The sequence below is a fragment of the Terrapene carolina genome, unplaced genomic scaffold (genome assembly GCF_002925995.2).
Source record: "Terrapene carolina triunguis isolate 2854851 unplaced genomic scaffold, T_m_triunguis-2.0 Scaffold34021, whole genome shotgun sequence".
NCBI lineage: Eukaryota > Metazoa > Chordata > Testudines > Emydidae > Terrapene > Terrapene triunguis.
This window is the reverse complement of record NW_020698372.1, coordinates 2,703,727-2,726,962: the sequence shown is the minus strand read 5'-3', so window position 1 is coordinate 2,726,962 and position 23,236 is coordinate 2,703,727. Positions and strand designations below refer to the sequence as shown.

Sequence of the window (23,236 nt, the reverse complement as noted above, 5' to 3'; positions counted from 1 at the left end):
AACCTCCGCAAGAGACGTCCTCCAGGGAGTCTCACAGACCAAGATCCCTGAGCTCTGATAAGGCTCCGACTTCCAAAACTGTCAGGAAGCGAGCCTCGACCTCTCCAGCAAGGGTATCTCAGAAAAAGAGTTTCCCCAGCGAGGTCTTTACCCTCAATGCTCCTCTCATCCAGAGTGAGCACTTATGAGGCACCGGGCTCCTCCGGCACCGTCCCTCAGCGGACCCCTGCTGAGCCCCAACGCTTGGCACTGGAGTTGAGACGTCACGTCTCCTCCACGGCACCGACTACCTCGGTGCAGAGTGCGGCACAGGCAGCGGTACCGCAATCAATGCTGCCGCCACCAGCACTACCCCAAGACTTGATGCCGGCTAACAAGCCAAACCCGGCACCGGTCAGCGCTCCAACGGTCAACTGCAACCCCAAGGCGGGACCAGCGCAACTCCTGTGTCCTGCTGACATAGCAGTTTCTTCGACACTGCAGTCACCACAGCTTGGCACCGAACACTCCCCGAGCTACATAACATGGTACCATCCTTCATCTCCTGCACCACCTTCTATGCATAGTGGTGAGGAAGGAGACGTGCAGAACACCCGCTTCTCCTCTCAACGTTCATCCCCATCACAGATGAGACCTACATGGAATGCTGTGAAGCCGAAGCCTCATCCCTCAGAGCATTCACAGCCCTCGTATGCACAGCACTGGCCTTACCCATTAGCACCTTACCCAATACAATGGTCACAATGGGGTCCTTGGCCCACGTACCAGAGCCCCTATTTTGGTCCCCCTTCCCCAGCCACAAGAGGTTCCAGAGTACATCCATCATTACCACACAGAGAAACCTCTGACCCCCCTGAGACAGAGATAGAAGAGGAAGAGATACTATCTCAGGTAGACCTGGATGATTCACCACTTGCCCCACACTCATCTTCTGCACCAGACGAAGCGGTGACGCCATCTACCCCTACGACACCAGAGTCCAAGAACTCTTCAAAAGAGTAGCAAACAGCCAAGAAATTGCCTTATATGAGGTGCAGGAGAAACAACATAAGTTGTTAAAAATCTTACAACTGGCATCATCGACCGAGATTGCCCTCCCCAAGGATGAGGCTATAATAGAGCCTGCGGAGGTAATATGGCAAGCACCGGCACCACCCACCAACAAAAGGGCTGACAGGAAATACTTTGTTCCAGCCAAAGGCATGGAATTTTTGTTTTCACACCCTCAAACCTGCTCTCTGGTAGTAGAGGCTGCTAATAAGCACGGTAAACAGCCTCATTTCCGCACCTCACTGCAAGATAAAGAACACAAGAGACTGGACCTCTTTGGGCGGAAAGTTTACTCGTCAGCCACCCTTCTGCTTAGAATTGCCAACTTTTCTGCTCTACTAGCAAATTACGACTACTCTAACTATAGTAAAATACAAGCGCTCGTGGAGGACCTCCCCGAGCATAAATGTCCTCAACTCACTGCCATTATTAACGAGGGTCAGTTAATAGCCCGCACAGTGCTGCAAGCCTCAATGGATGTAGCGGACACAACAGCCCGAACAACCGCAACAGCTGTGGTTATGAGAAGAACATCATGGTTGCAGGCTTCGGGTATTCCAAAAGAACTGTAGCTAAAAGTGGAGAATCTCCCCTTCGATAGGCATAAACTATTCTTGTCGTAAACAGACAACGTCCTCCATACCATGAAGGCCTCCCGAGCAACGCTGCATACACTAGGCATACATCCGCCTGACAAATGCCCTCGCTTTACACCATACCAGGGGTCACCAGACACCTCGTTTAACCATCAACAACCACGCTACTTCACTCAGAACAGACCCAAACAACGGGCTCAGAGACGACAAGCTCCACAGAACCAGGCTTCGTCCCTTGTCCATCTACATTTAAGCCACAATTTTGAAGTCTTGGTCGAGGGTATGCACGACCGCCCCACACCTCTAGCGCCAACAGATACCCTATCCCACAATTTTGGTCACCGCCTACGCCCATTTTACCATGTCTGGGCTACGATAACCACAGATCAATGGGTTTTGGAGATCATACAATCTGGCTACACCATTCCTTTCACAGCCATTCCCCCTACTCTCCCCCCTTCCCCGTCCCTCTTCAGGGACCCCTTTCACAAGCACCTTCTGTAACAGGAAGTAGACCACCTCCTACTGCTGGGTGCTGTAGACCCAGTACCACATCAATACCAAGGGAGGGGTTTTTATTCCAAATATTTCCTGACAGAGACGAAAGGAGGGGGATGGAGACCAATCTTAGATCTCCAAAAACTCAACAGGTTCGTACACAACCACAGGTTCAAAACGGTCACTCTGGCCACAATAATCCTAGCGCTAGATGCGGAGGACTGGTTTGCAGCCCTCGACCTCCAAGACGCATACTTCCATATTACACTACATCCTGCCCACAGACGGTTCCCGAGGTTCACAGTAGGACCCAATCACTACCAATACAGGGTCCTTCCCTTCGGACTGTCCACTGCTCCCTGCATATTCTCAAAAACACTCGCGGTAGTAGCAGCACATTTACGACACAATGGAGTCATAATCTTCCCCTATTTGGATGATTGCCTTCTCAAGGATGCCAACCGACAAGAAACTGCAGGCATGCCGAAGACCACAATAGACCTGTTTCACCAACTAGGTCTACAGGTAAACGAAAAGAAATCCACCCTGGAACCAACCCAGCGATTGCAGTTTATCAGAGCCAACCTAGACTCCATACAAGCCATGGCAATATTGCCAAACCACAGATTTACTACATTGACCACTCTTATTTCCACAGTGACCTTCAGCCCACAAACTTCAGTGAGGACATGCCTTCAGATTCTGGGACATATGGCAGCTACGACTTTCGTAGTAAAGTATGCCAGACTCCATATGCGCTGTCTGCCACACTGGTTGAGCACGGTCTATGCACCCAGAAAAAACTCTCTCAACAGACGTATGACACTACCACCAAGGGTTATCCTCTCCCTACAATGGTGGACACAGCCAGGGAATGTATGTTCCGGGATTCCCTTTCAGCAAGACCCGCCCCATCAGTGACTATTACAATAGATGCCTCCCTGATAGGTTGGGGCGCCCACTTGGGTCACCACAATGTACAAGGCAAGTGGTCTGCGACAGAAACCCGACTATGTATCAATCTCCTGGAACTCCGCATGCTACACAATGCATGCCGACACTTCCTCCCACTCATATGAGAAACCTTAATCTCTATTCTCACCGACAATGTGGTGTGCATGTTTTACATCAATCACGGAGGAGGAGCCAGGTCGCATTTGCTATGCGTAGAAGCCATGAATTTACGGAACTTCTGCATCCGCAACAATATAAACATCACAGCATCATACCTACCAGGGTGACAAAACACTACAGCCGACAACCTCAGGAGGCACTTTTCGCAGGAACACGAGTGGGAAATCAACGACCGTGTTCTCGACACAGTATTCCAAAAATGGGGTCACCCAGTAATTGACCTTTTCGCCTCAGCGACAAATCACAAATGTCCACTATTTTGCTTCAGGGCAGGCCTGGCACCGGGATTGTTAGGGGATGCCTTCCTCTTCCCGTGGAACATGTCACTCATGTACGTCTTCCCGCCGATACCACTGATCCCACGGGTCATCCGCAAGATACGACTCGACAGCATACATCATTCTTATTGTCCTCACATGGCCCAGACAGACTTGGTTTCCATACCTCTCACATCTAGCAGTCTGTGCCCCACAACCGCTCCCTTTCCGGACGGACCTCCTGTTCCAGAACAAGGGCCTGACGCTCCATCCAGATCCAGCGAAACTCCATCTCAAAGCGTGGCTCCTCTCTGGTTCAAACATGGGGAAATTGAACTGTTCGGAGAAAGTAAAACAGGTATTACTAAATAGCCGTCGCCTCACCACTAGAAATACTTACCGCCACAAGTGGAGAAGATTCTCCCTTTGGTGTCAGCAAAAACAGCTGGACTCGACCACAGCGCCTCTATCTATGATCCTAGACTACCTACTAGAATGGAAGGAAACGGGGTTAGCCATAAGCTCTATTAAAGTACACCTCGCTGCCATTACGGCCCTCCACGAACAGATAGAAGGGGCTCCAATATTCGCTCACCTGATTACATTGCGCTTTCTAGCAGGTATACAGAACATGTACCTAGAAGTACGCCAACCTCCACCACCATGGGATCTCAATCTTGTGCTCAAATGTCTCACAGGACCACCCTTCGGGCCTCTAGCAACCTGCTCGCTCCTTCATATGTCAATGAAGGTCACATTCCTAGTGGCAATCACGTCTGCCAGACATGTCAGCGAAATAGGAGCATTGATGGCAGAACCATTGTACACTGTATTTACCAAAGACAAAATCACGTTATGTCCTCACCCAAAATTCTTGCCCAAAGTGGCTACAAATTTTCATATTAACCAAACCATACACTTACCTGCCTTCTATCCCAAGCCACATAACTCTCGAAAACCAACGTTGCACCTGCTGGATGTCAGACGGGTTATAGCCTTCTACTTGGACAGAACTAAACCATTTCGCAAGTCACCAAGACTATTAGTCTCTGCAGCAGAGCGCTCGAAGGGCTCTACAATATCGACCCAGAGACTCTCCAAATGGGTCTCTACCTATATTCATACTTGCTACCACCTGCATCACAAAGAACCCCCCGTGGGCATCAGATCCCACTCAACATGAGCCATGGCGACATTGATTGCGTTCTTGAACAATGTCCCCGTAATAGATATTTGTAGAGCTGCAACCTGGACATCAGAGCACACTTTTGCAAAGCATTACGCTATCATCCAAGGCCTTGTCTCAGACGCTATCATTGGCCTTACAGTGCTCTCATCACACACTTATACATAACGCCAAACCCCTACCATCCCTGGTGGGGTACTGCTCTACAAGCACCTACAGTGGAACACCTATAGGGACACCACTCGATGAAGAAGTTGTTGTTGTTGTTGTTACTCACCTTGGGCAGTAACGATGGTTCTTCAAGATGTGTGTCCCTGTGGGTGCTCCACTACCCACCCTCCTCCCCTCTACTTCAGAGTTCACACAGCTGAGCTCTGCGGTAGAGAAGGAACGGATGGGACAGTCAGGGGAATGCACACTACAGCAGGTGCCAACAGCTGCACGAGACGACTCTGTGAGCGCCCTTCCCCCGGCCGAGTACTGCTGCGAGAAAGCTCCGATCTCCAGCGCAGGGACGCACCGACACCTAGAGTCGAGCACCCAAAGGGACACACATCTTGAAGAACCATCGTTACTGCACAAGGTGAGTAACTTCTTCTTCCTTTTGTTTGTTTTTAAACCTCCTGCCTATTAATTTCATTGGGTGACCCCTAGTTTTTGTGTTATGAGAAGGAGTAAATAATATTTCCTTATTCACCTTCTCCACACCAGTCAAGATTTTATATACCGCTATCATATCCCCTCATAGTCGTCTATTTTCCAAGCTGAAAAGTCCCAGTCTTTTTAATCTTTCCTCATACGGAAGCTGTTCCATACCCTGATCATTTTTGTTGCCCTTCTCTGTACCTTTTCCAATTCTAATATATCATTTTTGAGGTAGGGCGACCAGATCTGCATGAATATTCAAGATGTGGGTATACCATGGATTTATATAAATGTATGATATTTTCTGCCTTCCTATCTATCCCTTTCCTAATGGTTCCTAACATTGTTAGCTTTTTTTGACTGCTGCTGCACATTGAGTGGAACTTTTCAGAGAATTATCCACAATGATTCCAAGATCTTTCTTGAGTGGAAACAGCTAATTCAGACCCCATCGTTTTGTATGTATAGTTGGGATTATGTTTTCCAATGTGCATTACTTTGCATTTATCTGTCATTTTGTTGCCCAGTCGCCCAGTTTTGTGAGATCACTTTGTAACTCTTTGCAGTTTGCTTTGGACTTAACTATCTTGAGTAATTTTGTGTCATCTGCAAATTTTGCCACCTCACTGTTTACCCCATGTTCCAGATCATTTATGAATATGTTGAACAGTACAGAACCCTGGGGGACACCACTATTTATGTCTCTCCATTCTGTAAACTGACCATTTATTCCTACCCTTTGTTTCCTATCTTTTATCCAGTTACTCATCCATAACAGGACCTTCTGTCTTATCCCATGACTGCTTACTTTGCTTACGAGCCTTCGGTAAGGGACCTTGTCAAAGGCTTTCTGAAAGTCTAAGTACACTATATCGACCGGATCACCCTTGTCCACATCTTTGTTGTTTCCCCTCAAAGAATTCTGATAGATTGGTGGGCATGATTTCCCTTTACAAAAGCCATGTTGACTCTTTCCCAACAAATCATGTTCATCAATGTGTGTAATTCTGTTCTTTACTATACTTTCATCTAATTTGCGTGGTACTGAAGTTAGGCTTACCGGCCTGTAATTGCCTGGATCACCTCTTTTAAAAATTGGCATCACATTAGCTATCTGCCAATCACCAGGTGCAGAAGCTGATTTAAATGATAAGCTATATGCCACGCTTAGTAGTTCCACAATTTCATATTTGAGTTCCTTCATAATAAATGATGGTGAATAAATACCATCTGGTTCTGGTGACTTATTACTGTTTAATTTATCAATTTGTTCCCAAACCACCTCTGTTGACACCTCAATCTGGGACAGTTCCTCAGACTTGTAACCTAAAAAGAATGGCTCAGGTGTGACTAACCAGATCCCATGGTGCAAGACCAGGACCTGTTGTTGGCGCAGCAAACTGCCTCTTCATCCTCTCTGGATGACTCATCTGTGCCAGGCTCCTCCTCTTCCTCCCTGGATGCCTGAGCACTTTAAGACATACAAGGACCTTAGGCTACCTTAGGTATCCAGGTGGAATTTCTGCAGGACAATATGCGTAAGCTGCTGGATGTTCTCCAACCATCAGCTCCAGGGAGAGTAGTCCTGGTTAAATGAGGCTCTGTTGGAGTCTGCAAAGGCCCTCTGGAATACTCCTGCTTTGTTGTCTCTTACAGCGAAGTGTTCAGAGAAGTGGTACTCTGTTTCCATGCAGGGTTTCTACTCCCACCTGGCCCCTAACTCTCTTGTGATAACTGCAGCAAATGACAGGGCATGACATAAATCTACACCTATGGACAAAGAGTCCAAAAGAATGGACTTAATGGGGAGGAAGATTTATATTTCCTCCTCCCTGCAGATGTGCTTTGCAACCCAGCAGATGTTGCTCTCTAAATATGGCTTTGTTAATTGGGTGGCCATGTCGGAGTTTGCAGACAAGTTGCTAAAAACCTTAAAGAGTTTAAGGCATTCATTGGAGAAGGCCTTATGGTAACCAAGATTTCTTTACAGTCAGCTCTGGACCTGGCAGATATCTCAGCCAGAACTATGGCATTGGCTGTGACCATGAGGAGGTACCTGATGGCTGCAGAATTCAGGCATTGTACCTGAGGTGCAGCAGAGCATTGAGGACTTAACTTTCGATAGTTGGGTTTTGTTTTTGGAAAAGCGCAATGAGACCCTGCACTCTTTTAAGGATTCCCGAACTACTTTGCATTCCTTGGGAACTTATATGCCAGCTGTACAGCGATGCCACTATAGGCGTTTCTTTGGGCAGTCCTCCTTTCCAGTAAGGCAGTGGGACTACCCCAGGAAAGGGCATAGATCTCAGAGGCAAAGGCCCACTGGTTCCAGATTTAGCCATCCAGCTCATCCTCCTGCAGCATCCAGCATGCACTCTTTTGACTTCTGTGTCCAGGACAGTGATCCAGTGGTTACCAATGCTTTTCACCTGCGCTGGAAATCAGCACTCCTGTGTGCTTTTCCTCCAACTCTGATCATCCCACAGGTCATTCTCTAGCTGAAATTGTATCATGTCAGGCTTATTCTCATTCCTCCAGCATGGCCTAGATCATGGTGGTTCTCTGACCTCCTTGCATTATCAGTCCAGCCTCCCATATCTCTTCCTCTTCATCCCAGCCTCCTGACTCAGTATCACAGCCAGATTTCACATCCAGCACTCATCTCCCTGCATCTCACTGCGTGGATACTGGATGGTTAGATGAGGAGGGGAATGATGTTCAGAGGTGGTCCAGCAAATCTTGCTTAATAATATAAAGCCCTCCACCAGAGCAGCCTATTTGGCCAAACAGAAGTGGTTCTCGATGTGGTTGTTAGCCTGGGGAGTTCAACCGAAAATGGTTTGTATCCAGGACAACTCGGAGTACCTTTTACACCGTCAGGTTTCTGATTTTTCACTTAATTAGTTGAGAGTGCACTTGGTGGCAATTTTGGCATTTCACCTACCCATCCATGGGAAATCAGTATTTTCGAGCTCCATGGTAATGAGATTCTTGAAAGGAGACATTCAGCTCCATTTCAGTCTCAAGAACTGAGAGCCTCACTATCCAGTTGTATGGAAAAGGGGGATTTAATAGTTTAATTTGTGCTGACTTTATTTTTAAAGGGGACTCTGGCTGGCCTACTTTGTGTGTGCAATTGAAGTCTGCCCACATTCAATTGATTCAAGTGAGAGATTCTCCCAGGTGTTAGAATTTTGCTCTATATATCTGAAATGCAAAAGGGCAGCTTTAGAGAAATATAGTATTGGCAAAGAACAGTCATCATTTTCTTCTCATGTGCTGTATACATGAATGGCACCCTCTACTTGAGTCTAAGAATGGTAATTTTAGGTTAGAAATGTTAGTGCAGTGTTTCTCAAACTGGGGTTGCCGCTTGTGTAGGGAAAGCCCCTGGCGGGCCGGCTGGTTTGTTTACCTGCCCTGTCCGCAGGTCCGGCCGATCGCGGCTCCCCAGGGGCTTTCCCTACACATGTGGCGGCCCCAGTTTGAGAAACACTGTGTTAGTGTGTTTGTAGATTAGCATGTTATTTTTCCCCCTACCTTTTCATTAAGTGGAATGTTTTTTCATTTCTTTCAATGAGAGATTTTATTTTTCCTGGGTATTTGGTAACCAATACAAAACTTTTGGAAATAATACAATAAACAGGGGTGGTTGAAATGGTTTGTATTAAATAAAAACTGACCTAAATTTTCCTCAAACTCAGATCACACCAACCCTTTTTCATATATGAAAATGTTTCTTAAAATACAGAAAATAATATTTCTCATTTACACATTCCTCTGCACTTCTTGGTTTTGGTTGAGATCTCATGTGCTGAAATGTGATTAAGAACATCATGTGGTTGTTCTTGCCAGATTTCCAGCACAGTTCTCCAAACTAAAATCTTGGATCGTTCAGATAGGGAGGAGGTAAATGTTTAGAATTTTTAGTGGTTAAAGGAACTCCAAAACCTCTGGGTTCCCTTGACACTATTTATATGTGAGAAAGATGGCAATATAGCTCTTTACCAGATTATAGATTAAATTTACCAAATAATTATTTTCATCTCTAAAAACGGAGTTATATTAGTTTGTACGTTTCTTCATGTGATGAAAATATTGGTCATAGATATTCACATTGTAATGGCTTAGGAGCAAAGAGACTTGTTCTCCACATAGAAGGTACAGCACTGGGATATATGTGATTCATAACCATATATACTTTTCCAGAAAAAGTTCATCATAATTGCCACAAAAAGAATGTTCATTTTAGCAGTTCTGGGTTTTTTCTGTGGTATTTGGGTCAATGAATCACTTGGCTATAGAATTACTTAGTACGCCAAAATATCTTACCCTAAATAGTTCACTTACGTTACCTTTGGGGGAAAAAACCTGGAGTTTCAAGTAAAAACAAATAACTAAGACTGATTTCATTGAACACATGGGAGATGGAGGTTAAATAAATATAATGGTAATCATTTGTTTTTTAAATAATATAGCTTTTCCATGGACGTTAACAAGTTACCAAGTACCACATTTATAAGCATGTGTGCCTAAAGTTAGGCTTCTGTATCAATATTTATTAATATTGTTATGAATTATCCGTTTTTGAGACCTAAATCCATGTTTTGTGCAACAAAGTCAGAATTTTGAGAGCTAATTTAGGTGATTCTTTAGGCTCCCTTGTTTAAAAATGTAGTTCCAGCAGTCCTTGCCATGACTATAAACATGCATGAGCAGTCTCACTGAGGTCAGTAGGACTACTTGCATGTGTGTTTGCAGGATTGGGGCCTATGTCACTAGTGAATTAAGATTTTTTTTTTCTAATGTGGGAGAAAGAGAAGTTCATTAATCATAAATGAGAAAATGTGCTTTATTTCAGGTATTGGAATTTATTAGTTGGAAATTACAAGCTTTAATTATTACAGATATAAGCTACCATCAAGTATTAAGTCTTTGTGCTACCATGCAAGACAGTAGGTTCAGTTCCTGGTATTTCCTCCCCAAAATGTCATGGACTTGGAACGTAACATGGCTAGCACACTTCGCTTAGAGGCAAGTACCAGTGATGTGTTGCTGACAGCAAGCCCTGCCTTGCTCACACATGTACTGTGTGAAACGGGACTACTTTAACACACATTAGGGAACTTTTAGTATATGCCAGCAGGTTTCCCACAGGCCAGTTAGTGTGTGATGCACTGAATGCTCCCTAGAATTTATACCTCTCTGGTGCAGATTAGTGCACTGTGTACACAAACCTGTAAGAGTGTGTCTTTCTGTGAAGGGAGTCCCATAGATGCCAAGATAACCAGTGATATTTGCTGGTAGCTTTTTGTTGCATTTTGTCCTGCTTCAGAAGGACATTTTTAGAAAACGCTTATGCAGTATGAAAACATTTTGGTGCCAAAAATGTGGTATTCTTACTAATGAAAGGTGCTGGTTTTGACAGGAGTGAGTCAGTCTCTCTCTCTCGTATCTTATTTCATCCCTACTCTTCCCCATTACCGTATGCTATTATTTTACAGCTGTTCTTTTCATTAAAACAAACAAAGAAATAGAAATATTCTTATTCCTCTGGTAAATCAAAGATTATCATGTTGTTGGAAGAAGTAGCAATGTCCTCGTTGATATTCAGCATCTCGTTTCCTCTTTACCAGGCATTCGGTTAGTGGAGATATTGCATGGGTCTTTTCAAAGATTTCTTTCTTGTACCTCTTTACTGCTCTGGACCGTCCATACATGTTTTAACTTTTATCTGCTTGTAAAGTTGATCAGACATTGCATCCAGATTTGCCGTTCTTGCTGTCTGCTATATCTGCTTGTGTGTTATGTACAATCTTCAGTTGTCTTTAAAAATAAATAAATAAAGCAAACTTTGAGGGGAATGAGTTGATGTTAGGTGGTAGGTAACTAATACTCATGTCTCCCTCACTATATGGCATTTTTGAAGTAATAAAAACTGATTGGAGTTGTTGCACATTCACTAGCATTCCTTGGAGGATGAAAGTACACTTCATTCAAAACAAACAGTCCCATGCTTCTCGCCCTGGTGCTTTAAAAGGTTTTAAATTGCAAAAAAATAAACGAAATGAAGAATCTAGGTTTGGTCACATATGATCCCTCGTACGATATTTCTGAGCTCTCCCTAGCACTTGTACCTTTTACTATTTTAAGATTCGTTGTGTGAAATGAGTGTTTTGTCATTTTATTGCTGGCCTTTTGAAAATGTAGATATACGCATTACTAAAGGACTCTATTAATACTGCTTTTCTTCCTTTGTATTTTCTTCCCATAAACTGAGATTAATTTTTGTGAAGCTCTGCTTTTGAAACTTCATATCCAAGTAATGGTCTTATTATACGGTTCCAAAGAGTTAGAGTCCTTTAGAGAGCTGTTCGGGCCTAATTTTAAAGCCTGACCTGAACATGATTAGACCACAGTTGACCCAAACGTAGGAGTTTCAAGTTTGTTTTCATACCTGACCTGACCCGGACTCTTGTAGGTGGGTCTCATTGCATTGGGCTGCAAAGTTAGATGCAGAGGGACAGCAACCAGAGCCAGCAGACCAGCATGGCCAGGGCATTGCAAACAGACCCATGTGCCTCTGTCATTCACAGACCTGCCTTGTTCCCCCACCCCATCCTGCAGCTGCCCCAATGAACCTGGAATTGTCTGCTCTTGCACTCCCATGGGACCACAGCCCCCCTACGGTTGTCAGCTGTCCGCTTTTTTACAGGAACACCTGGTCAAAAAGGGACCGTAGCGGCGCCAGTCAGCACTGCTGACCGGGCTGTTAAGTCTGGTTGGCGCTGGGCTGGCAGGCTCCCTACCCGGCTCCCAGGAAGCGGCCGGCATGTCCCTCCGGCTCCTAGGCGTAGAGGCAGCCACGGGGGCTCCGCGTGCTGCCCTCGCCCTGAGCGCTGGCTCCATAGCTCCCATTGGCCGGGAACCATGGCCAGTGGGACCTGTTGGGGCAGGGCTTGTGGGCAGGGGCAGCACCCAGAACCCCCTGGCCTGCCCCTCCATGTAGGAGCCAGAGGAACATACTGGCCACTTCCCAGGAACTGTCTGAGGTAAGCACCGCCTGGAGCCTGCACCCCTCAACTCCTCCGATGCCCATGCCTCTGCCCCAGTCCTGTGAAAATGAGCAAGTGAGCAGGAATGGGGCCTCAGAGAAGGGGTGGGGCAGGGAGTAGGAGAAGGGTATTTGGTTTTCTGCAATTAGAAAGTTGGCAACCCTAACCCCCTGACCTCCAGTCTGCAGCCAGACACCAAGCCCCATTGCTGTGTGCATGTGGGGAAGTCCTTGTCCTCCTCCCCTCTGCTGCTGCCTCCTGCCTGGCACAGCTGCAGGGCTCCAGGCACAGGGGAAGGGTAGGTGTGGGCACAGGCCCTGGGACTGTGGGGTGGCTTGGGATTAGTACCCACCTGCTGAGCCCCACATAATCACCATCTTCGCACATTTCCTGAAAAGTGCAGCAAGGGCACCTTCTGCACAGGGAACAGGGAACTACTCCATGCCAGGCAGGGAGGGTGGAGTGCAAGACAAGGGATACCCAATGCAGGAACCTGACTGGCCACGCTGCACCACTCTATTCACAGCTGAGCTGCACCATGTGTGTACGCACACATTTGTGTATTTGTCTGTGTCTTAAGGCGGGAAACAGCTCGTGCGAACAGAGCATTCCCTCCCCCGCCAGTGCTGCTGATGCCAGCCACTGTCCCATGTAAAGAAAAGAATATCTGCTGTTGCCCCGGCCTTCCCATGCCACCTCCAGGGATGCCCACAACCCCACGTCCACCTCTAGTCCCTTGGGCTTGATCTTAAAGCCTGACCCAAACATGTTAAGTCATTTTCATATCCAACCTGCTCTCAACACTTGTATTCAGGTTTGAGTCAGGTTGCAAGGCCCTGAGGTTTTTGTCTTGTTATTGACTTGGAAAACAAAATCATTTTGGATTGGTGATTTTCATAAAACTCTAGTAGCTGATATAATTTAAGCTAGTCACAAAGCATATCAGTTGCATGATACAGAATATCTGACTTTTCACTATAATTACTTTTTATTTTTCATTGCAGATATGAGCACATTCTAATGGCACCTGACCCAGTACCAGTGTATGCCCTGAAACTGTTGGTAGCCCTGACTGAACATAGCCCTGCGCTTACTAGGTAACACAACTAAACTTTCTCTTCTAATCAGAATTTTTCTCGTTTCATCCTTATTCACTGTTCAATTAGAAATTAAGAATTATATAGATTTAAGTGCAATTCATACTGATGAGATTGTGTTGAGACACAGATCTTGGCAGTGAAAATAGTTTTCTCATACTTAGTGTATTTGTTACAGGTAGAATTTTTGTAAGGCATAGTTTTTGACCTGAAGTCTTTTTTGTATTACAGTTTTGTATGTGCTTGATTATTTTAATGATCTTTTAGCACAATTAGTTAAATATAAAAAATGGGAATTTAAAAAACATTTCCTGAACTGTCCTTATACTAAACAAATATATATAGATATAGATGTATAGAGATATCGATTTCTCTTACTCTGTGCAAATATTACACACTATGCCACCATGTTACGTAGGCTAATAATTCTAAAACCTGATGAAATTTCCTTTCCCTCACTTCTGCTGGTAGGTGAACCTTTCATCTCATTCATCATTTCTGAGCATTGTTTTCTGAATTCTACCAATAATGTAGTGGCAGTAACAAATTAGGTTTTTGTATGATTCCAAACTTTCTAAAACCAAGTTGCTTAAAAATAACACGATATTCCGTCAAGCTGTGATTAAAATGTTCAGTCTTGCCAGCCTGATCACAGTGAGAGAAGGCTTCTCCACTCACCCTCTGATCACCTGAAAGGGCAGAATCCACACAGACAGACACATATACACACACTTCCTGTTCCTCCCTGCTCCATCCAGGTAAACTTTTCCCCTTCTGCCCTCTCTGCCACCAGTTGTAGAGGGAGCCTCCTATAGACAACAAGCCCCAAGGTCCCACAGTGAAGAATTGTGGTCAGGACATTCTTGGGTGCTTAATTAATCCATATTTACTGTTGACAAGTGGCCTAATTTTCAGAGGTTCTGAATATTCAGAGCTCCCTTTAAATTTGTTTGGAGCCACAGGTGCTTAATGCCTCTGAAAATCAGACTGCTATGGATTTAGCTATCTAATTTAGGCACCCAAGTTTGAAAATATTGATATGTGGTTTGATTCCCAACTCTGTAATTGTGCTTGAAAATATCTTTTGTGACAATTATTCCTTTCGTGAATCTTTTCCATTGTTCCATACGCTCCATCTAAGATATTATCTTTCATCTGTGAAAGGCAAATTACCACTTTTTAATCTCCTGTTTTTCTTTCCCTCCTCCCTAGCCCTATTCTTATGCATTTTTTTATGAACGTCTATGCACACCCACTTATGCAGACAATACTGTAGCAATACAACTTGGTAGAAAGAGTCCTGCCAATGTAGTTATGTCCAGCTCTGTGCAAGGTTCAACAAGCATAATGTTCTTAAGTGTCCCCTTCCCCCTCTAGCCTGCACCTTAGACAATTTTTTATTTTTTTTTTTTTTTAAGTATCTGCATCTGGAAACCTTTTGTTAGGTACTTTTGTAAGAGATTTTACACAGACAATTTTCAAATGTGCATTTGTAATGGGTAAAAACAACTTTAAAGCAACAGTGGGCACTTGATAATTACAGATATTTAGGAAAATCCTGTTGAAATCTGATTGATTACAGACTAAATAGTTAAATGTTTCTGGATGTTAAATAGATTTGCAAATAAGTATAGGACACTTTCAGACCCTGGTCCCAAAAAGTGTGACCAACTCAAGTAGTTGATGGCAATTTGCAACTTCGGCACCATAAAGCACCGTGGAATGTTTGTGTCTTGTCCTTTTATAGAACCCTCTAAACTGCTGCAAACCTCTGTGATTCTAGCTGTTGTATGGTACTGATGCCTTATTAACCTCTAGCTACTACAGTGATTGGTGAACTGAAGATGCATTTATTGAGACAGCTACCCTTTATCAAGAAACAACTACATGGAAGTGTTTATAATACTTTATCCTGTTTTTTCCCTATATTATGGTAAAAAGTATTGAAATTTTAGAGAAATTTTGTTTATGTAATAGGGACTCACCTGTGGAATTTTCTGTCACAGAGGGAACTAAAATAGGTGCAGTCTTTACATGCCTCGTTTTCTTCAGTTTTTGAACATTGTTTCATTTCTGTGTCAATCAATATGAAATAATCAAATGCTGTTAATAAATCATAAATCCATAAGTCTGCTCTCACCAGGGAGATGAATTTTAGAAGCTATACACTTGTTTGTAAACAGTTGTTGCAGCAAAATGTCCCATATTAGTAGTGGTCCTTGGGTTAGGCTTGTGATAGAATGAACTGTATTTCCTGATGAGGCTGCGAAGGCCAAACGTTCAGGGAAATTAAGAAAAAATAGTTCTAGGAAAATAAACCAGATGTTTGAATGGGGGATAGGTAGATAGAACAGGCAGGAAGTGGACCAGGAAGGAGGAAGAGGGAAAAGGAATGGTAATGTGTTGCCATTGTACGTATCTAGGATCTTGGGCCTGAATCTGCGCTTACTTGCATTAAGTTGTTAATAGCTCTACTGAACTCAGTGGAGTTACTAGTATAAAACTGAAGTGAGAATCAGGTAGGTCCTTGGTACTCACCTCTGTTGTGTGGTTTCTGGAGCAATTATGTTTAGGGAGTGATTCCTTGAGTCTCAGTCTTCCTTCTATCATTGACTGAAATGAGCAATAGGAAAAAATTAATTTGTTTTCCTGTTAGTCTTTCTTTAACTGCTTAGATGAAAACACTCCCCTTTATACCTTCTTATCCTTTACAGTCCTACCATGAGCACTGCTGCTACACACTAAATAGATTAAAAATGAACTAGAAAATTGCTTGAGTGGCTTGAGATTTTGAACAATTTGAATACAGTAAATGCAGTACTTAACTGCAATTTTATTGTATAAATCCTATTTATACTACCACAGGATTACAGTTATTGTGCAGATAAATAGTACCATTTTCTATTGTTGAAATAAATCTATTGAGCTTCTAATTCTTTATTACAATTCATAAAATATCACTGTAGCTCAGGCTTTGGTTATCAGAGCAATGTTGTAGCTCACCATCATAAGCTCTTTTCATTTGAAGATGTGTATGTCTACACTTAACAGTGTTTGTGGAGGGTAGATACTTGGATGCTGACTCACCCTTATAATCTGTTTATAGTTGGGTAATAATCTTTTGATCTTGATATTACTGGATGGTGGGTGGGGAGCTTAATCTAGGTGCTACAGTATATCTTTATTAACTGTTCATATTTTTAATTTAGTCTTTTTAATTCAAGTGTATCCAGTGGTAATATTGGAGGGTGGATTCTTAGTTTCCAGGTGCTGATTTGACTTTAGCAATCTTGCTGATTTCCTTCAGTTATTTTCACTACTGGATATCTTTTTATATTGTTATTTTAATACTTAATGATGAATGCTACTTTCCACTGAGTCTGTCTTATCCAAATTTATATTTCTCCCATAATGCTTCTCTCTTCATAGGGTGACACATTTTCTTGTGGCTTGGAAAAAAAGATCAGTACAATGGTTGTAGATTTGGAATATGTAAATGAATGGGGTTTTTTTTCTCATCTCATTGCCCCCCAAATCTTCCTGAAATGACTCCCCTTATTATTCTGATTCTGAACTAGCAAGATGTCTTTTTTTCTTGTTTAGCAAATATGAGTTGTTCTGAAATTACCTCTATAAATTGACGAGTAAATTATGAGCAGGTTGAGATATCAGCCCAGACAGCTGTAATGTGAATTTAGTGATTCTGTCCTGTCTTAACTGTGAATAGGAGGGACCTTATTAATACAGCTTATACCAGCTGGCAATCTGCCTTAGTACATTCACAATTGGTTTTGGTATTCTCCATCCCCTCTCCTCTTTTAATCTCATCATCTTTTTTCCTGTTTTCTCCCCTTGCTCTTCTTGTGTCTTCACCCCTCAGTTTTATCCATTTTGCTCTCCAGTGAAAAGCTCATTGTTGAGTGGAAAGATTCTGACATTGGTGGTAATATATAGTGTCTGCTTCTCCTCCTCCTTCATCTTCTTTGCTCCTCCCTTTGTTGCTGCCCTAAAAACAGCTCATTGTCATATAGGCAATAGTAACATCAGAGGTAAATCACTCAATCTCCACTTTCCACTGCTCTTCAGCACCTCTTTCCCTTCCCTGTTCCTCTGATTTTAACTGCATTAGGATTGTGAGACCAGACCTAAGTAAACTATGACCACTTTAAGTGAACTACTCCACCACTTTTTCCTCACACTGTAGTCCTACTAGTTAAAAAGCCTTTAATACTCGGATCTTTTTTTAAAATCAAATCTGGATTCACATTCTTTTTTTGATGACTGCACATCTGCAAGGGAAAATTGTTCCAGTGACTCCCTTACTCCATGTTAGCTCAGAATATGGTAAGTCGTTTGCTCTACGTAGAAACGTGCAGACATTCAAACATTATTGGATGTTTCATTTATCAACTTAAAGATCTATAATGAAATACTGATACATTATGCATCTTTTTGGGGACGGAAAAGCCCAAATATTTTAAATGTTAAGGAAAAATATCCTAAAATTCTTTCTCTCACTCCACCGTTAGAGCAGTTGTAACAATCTGTTGTTATAGAACATATTGCATTCCGTATAACCCTCATGTTAGTATGTAGAATGAATATGGTGACGCCACCTTTAAAATGTGGCAGAACTATGGCTCCCACACACACAGCCTCCAGCACTTCCAGGATGTTTTTAATGAGCACATTTACTGGTTAGAAATTTGAACATATGAGCAACCCTGGGAACAAACGAAAAACTTTTTTAGGTCTTGTTTCATTTTTTCAGTTTCTCAACAATGAAGTGGTAAAATAAAATATGTAATCCAGAAAGCTGAGAGGATTTGAGTGCCACCCTGGATTTTGCACTAAGCCTTTTATCCCTGAACACCCAGGTCCTGGTTGTAATGTAGGTTACCAATGCAAATAAGTCAGGTTGTATCTTCTAAATCCTTTTTTTTTTTTTTTTCCCCCTCACATCATAAAACCACCACAGTTTGATGTAGCTTGGCACAGTTGTCATTCTTTTCTCAAGACAGAGCCATAGATATTGCAAGGAAGAGCTTTGGATGGAAGTTTGCTTATCACCTGCCAACTCTGTAGCCTGCTTCAGTCAATAATATTAGCCTTTCTTAAGAGCATTATGGTCTTTCACAAGTTTTTTGTTTTGTTTTGTTTTTTTTAAATGTTGCTTTGTTTTCCTCACCATTTTATAAGTTTTGTGCTAGGAAAAATCTTGGGCATAAAAACCTTAACAGTGTTAATTTGCTGAGTTTACTTTCTCCTATATTGAGACTGATAATTATTTAAACTAAAATCAGATATTGATGCTAAAGAAAAGGAAACTTGAACTAATTAAATTAATCTCTGCACAATTGAAAAAATGCACATGGTTAGATTTTTTCTTTTTTTAATTACTTTTGAAAGACTGTACTTGTATAAGAAATTGTTGGAGGAACTAAACTCCTGAACTCACATTGGGAACAAATGGTTGCACAGCAGACTGAGATCTGATTTAACTGTCTGAAGTCTGTGTACTACAAGAGTAGTATAATTAGGTACTCCTTGGTTTTTGTGGTTATGAATTAAACTGAATATGGAGGATATATTTATTGGCATGATGTAGTTAGACAATGTCTATTTGTGATTTTTAATCAATTCTTTCTCTGATATACCGTCCATAATTATTTCACTACTCAACTGGAATGTAATTATCAAATATCTAGGTTATCCAGAGGTGATCAGATAGTTTTGTTGAGCTGCTTAGTTACCACTTATAGCATACTTTGTAAATAATACAAATATGTTAACTATTAAAATATATTTTTGGAGTTGCTCTGAGCGATTTTAATCTATTTTGAAGTTTTTTCTTGCCGAGGGAAATTTATGTTGAATGGTCTTTGGTTATGACAGTCTCGCTTGGTTGAAGATATTAGACTTTTGGTCTCATGAATGAGACTATTCAATATAACTACTCACTTAGTCATGTGCTCTCACACACAAATGCCCACTAAGCTGTAGTTAAGGCTGACAGTATATATTAGTAATTTTAAAACAGTGTAGTTATCAAAAAACCTCCATTAGAAACCTACAAATTTCAGAATTAAAGATAAACTTGAATTCTAAACATTTGAAAATATGGAAATCTTAGATGTGTGCAGGTATAGATCACTGCATTATACATTTTATAGAAAAAAAATGACCACAAGAAGATGGTATGATTGCAGTGATGTACTCAATGTAGCCCCAATTCAGCAAGGTAGTTAAGCACAAATCTAACTTTCAAGCATGTGAGTAGTCTCACTGATTTCAATGAGGCTGCTTATGTGCTTAACTACCTTGCTGAATTGAGGCCTGTAGTGATACAATGGCTTTTCAAAACTTCAGATATCTACGGCTGTGGGCTGCAGATGACTTAAGGACCTTAATGTCTCGTTCTCATAGAACGCATCTTACAATGTAATTATGGAAAAAACAAAGAAGGGAAGATGGCATCATTATAGTGCAGAGTTAACATTGCGTGGCTGCCTGAACTACATTTCCTTACTACTTCTTCAAGGGCCTCTGTGTGAGTATGCATGCCACAGGGATGACATCTAAAAAGTAAAAATGCACAGAAGCACCTCTTACTGAATTTCATCAGTTTCTAATTGTTGCTTTTTGGCATTCTTGTAAGGCTTTCTATGCTTAAGTGAAAGATATATTTTCACCCTTCTCTCCATCTTAATGATGTATTTTGTCTGGGAATTTCCTTAGTTTTATACATTTTTGAAATGTTTGACATGCATTGTGAGCCAGGGGACAGGATACTTTGAAGAGTTCCTAAATTCTGCAGGATACCGGACGTGTCAGGGAGAATCACGTAACATGCAGAGTCAGGTAAAGGCAGGCAGCAGGGACCCAGTGGAATTTATTAATTCCACATGGTCCTGGACTCCCCAGCTTCTAAGTTACTTTTTGTAAGTCAACTGCTCCGTATACTTTAGCTGCCTCCTCTGTCTTTATTCTTGCTTTGCCTACATTCAGTAGAAGTTATGGGTTTGACATGGACTCCATTGTGGGTTCACAGCAAGATTTTGTTAGCATGGTCTTTTCCAGTGCAGACCTGGTGGTGCTGAGAGTATTTGTCCTATGCATTACAATAAATATTATACTACCCCATGCTTCTGCAATAAAAATACTGAAGATTTCACCAGTGGAAAAATACAGCCTTAATTCTGCCTGGTAATAGTAACATGCAATTCTGATGAATGAATAATAGTATTTGTAGACTTAGATTAGATTAAACTGATTTTTAAAGACACAGACTTTTTTTCCCTTTTCATCTCTTTTGGTGTCACTACAAGGCAGAGTTAAGTTTGGGTGCCCTACACCTTAATATGTTTGGATTTCTTTTACCCTTTACTCTTAATTTTCTGGTTTTAGAATTCTTCCTTTTGGAAAAATTGCAACATAATATTTTTGTTAACCTAAACTGGTATACTCTGTCTTATCTCCATGCTAATGTACTTTTTAAATCTGGGATGTTGATTATTATTTATTTGCATACATGAGCTGATCTGAGATTCTCACCTACTCACATGCCTCCAGGAGCTGAGGCGTTCAGAAAAACATCAGATATTGTAAAATTCATAATGAAATCACAAGAGTTGGGAACACTGCCTTTTATTCTGTTCTTAAGGTCATTCAAGAAAAAAAAGGAGGGAAGGATGCCTGGTACCAGATGTGAAATTTTTAAAGGACCTATTTTAAAATAATGTTAACTGTAAATAAATTAATAGATTTATTTGTCAGTTCTCAGAAATTCTGTGCCCAAAGAATAAGTTCTGTAAGTTTTTGGGAAATACATTGTAGTCTTCATACATAACAAAGGTTGAATGTCTGCTTCAAGTACAAAATTTAGCCTTAACTAATGAGCTGCAACCAGTACTTCCATAATACATCTTCTGAAATGATTGAACAGATTTTAGAAAGTGAAATGGATAGGAAACATCTTTGTGTCATCTTACCATGGACACGCCTTCCATCGATGTCACATCATGTGAACACAGTAGGCTAAATTGTCTCTGGCCCTTATGTAGGTCCACCATGAGGGTGGCAGTGAAGGAGGGAGGCAAGGATCCTTCCCAATTCCAACACACGTCCTACACAGAGAGTAGGGACAACCCCAAGGAGGCACATGGCAGAACAGAAAAACGTTCAGAAATCTTCCATTTTTAAGGGCTTGTCTACATTTACCAGGGGATCGACGAGTGGCTATCGATGCATCGGCAATCGATTTAGCGGGTCTAGTGAAGACCTGCTAAATCGATCTTAGATCATCTCCCATGGACTCCTGTACTTCATTGGCTAGAGAAGAGTAATCGCGTAGTGTGGACCCTGTGGTAAGTAGGTCTAAGCCATGTCGATGTGAGTTATGCTATTCACGTAACTCAAATTTCATAGCTTAGATCAAATTTCCCCTGTAGTATAGACAAGGCCTGAGTGTTACAAAGGTAGTAGCTGTGAAGATGATGGATTGACCTTGTACACACAGTAGACTGTCTTGATTACTTAGAATAACTCTTTATCATGATGTCTTTGAAACCACCCAAGAATGGGCTAATTTTCAGACTTCATTTGCACCACTTTTCTTACCCATGCATTATCCATTTAGAGACATTAAATGCACATTTCATCATCACTATTAGTAGTGGGTTGATCCTCTTCTCATACATCATGATGTTTACTTTTAAATTTGTTTACATTCCAACCCATTGTGGAATGCACATTTCCTAGTCCTTGATTTTAAAAGCAGCAATAGTAGAGTTTGACCTTTTACTTTTAGAGTTGAATGTTGAGATGATGATTGCTTTTGAGTAGGAGATGCTCCATTTAATCCAGAGCTCCTGGTATCAGCTATTTTAAAAACTTCCATGTGAAAAGGAGCAATTTAGATTACAAAATATCCATGAACAAACAATATTTTCTTTACACTTGAACCAAAAACTGTGAAGTTTCGGTTCCTTGCTTCCATATTGAATTGATTAATGAATGCTTATATTAATTGTCTAATAAAGCACTTTATGCTGATCTCCCAAATTGTTAACCATTGTATATTCTTGTTTAAAAATATAGTGTTAAATTTAAAAAAATGACCTGTTAGCTTCTAAATTAGAGCTTTTGTTTTTTCTGTGCTCTCTGAGTTATTGCAATGAATTTAAACAAATATTTGGAGAGGTTCCTAATAATGAGCATCCCTATCTGGTTTGCCCGCTAAAATTGGAGAATGTTTAGGCACCGGTCCCATTTAACTCAACAATAGGATCAAATCTTAGATTCTCACCACGTTGAGAGAAACTAGGTTTTCTTAGCACAGGACAGGACTTTTTTTTAATCATTTGTCTTATGTCCTCTGCCTTGCAGCACCAAACCCGGATTGGATATTTGACAGATTCCAAAGCCTACAACTAGCATCCTAGTCTCCTTTTTCCCAGAGACTCTGCCTTTCAGGAGTAGATTAAAAACAAATACATACATACAAGTTGGTTTTGTTTATCTCCTGCAAATTTTAGAACAGAGAGCAAATTTTCAGTTTCCACCTCCCATTCCAAAAATGATAGATTAGAAAAAGGTTTAAATCCTACAAAATATCAGGTAGCCCAATGCCTAAAAATGTCTTCTCAAGTAATTAGTAGATAGCTATCGTTTCAACTACATGTTAACTAAGATCCTTCTCCTTCCCCCCCCCCCCCCC

At 41.8% G+C, this 23,236-nt stretch overlaps 1 protein-coding gene across 1 annotated transcript in view; it reads left to right on the top strand.

Moving 5' to 3' along the window:
• Positions 1-23,236, top strand: part of LOC113405028 (serine/threonine-protein kinase ULK4-like) — a 412,206-nt gene that overhangs the window by 164,583 nt on the left and 224,387 nt on the right. Inside the window, exon 30 of the mRNA XM_026646055.1 lies at positions 13,426-13,518. Coding sequence (XP_026501840.1) covers positions 13,426-13,518 — 93 coding nt within the window. The remainder of the gene's footprint in view (positions 1-13,425; positions 13,519-23,236) is intronic.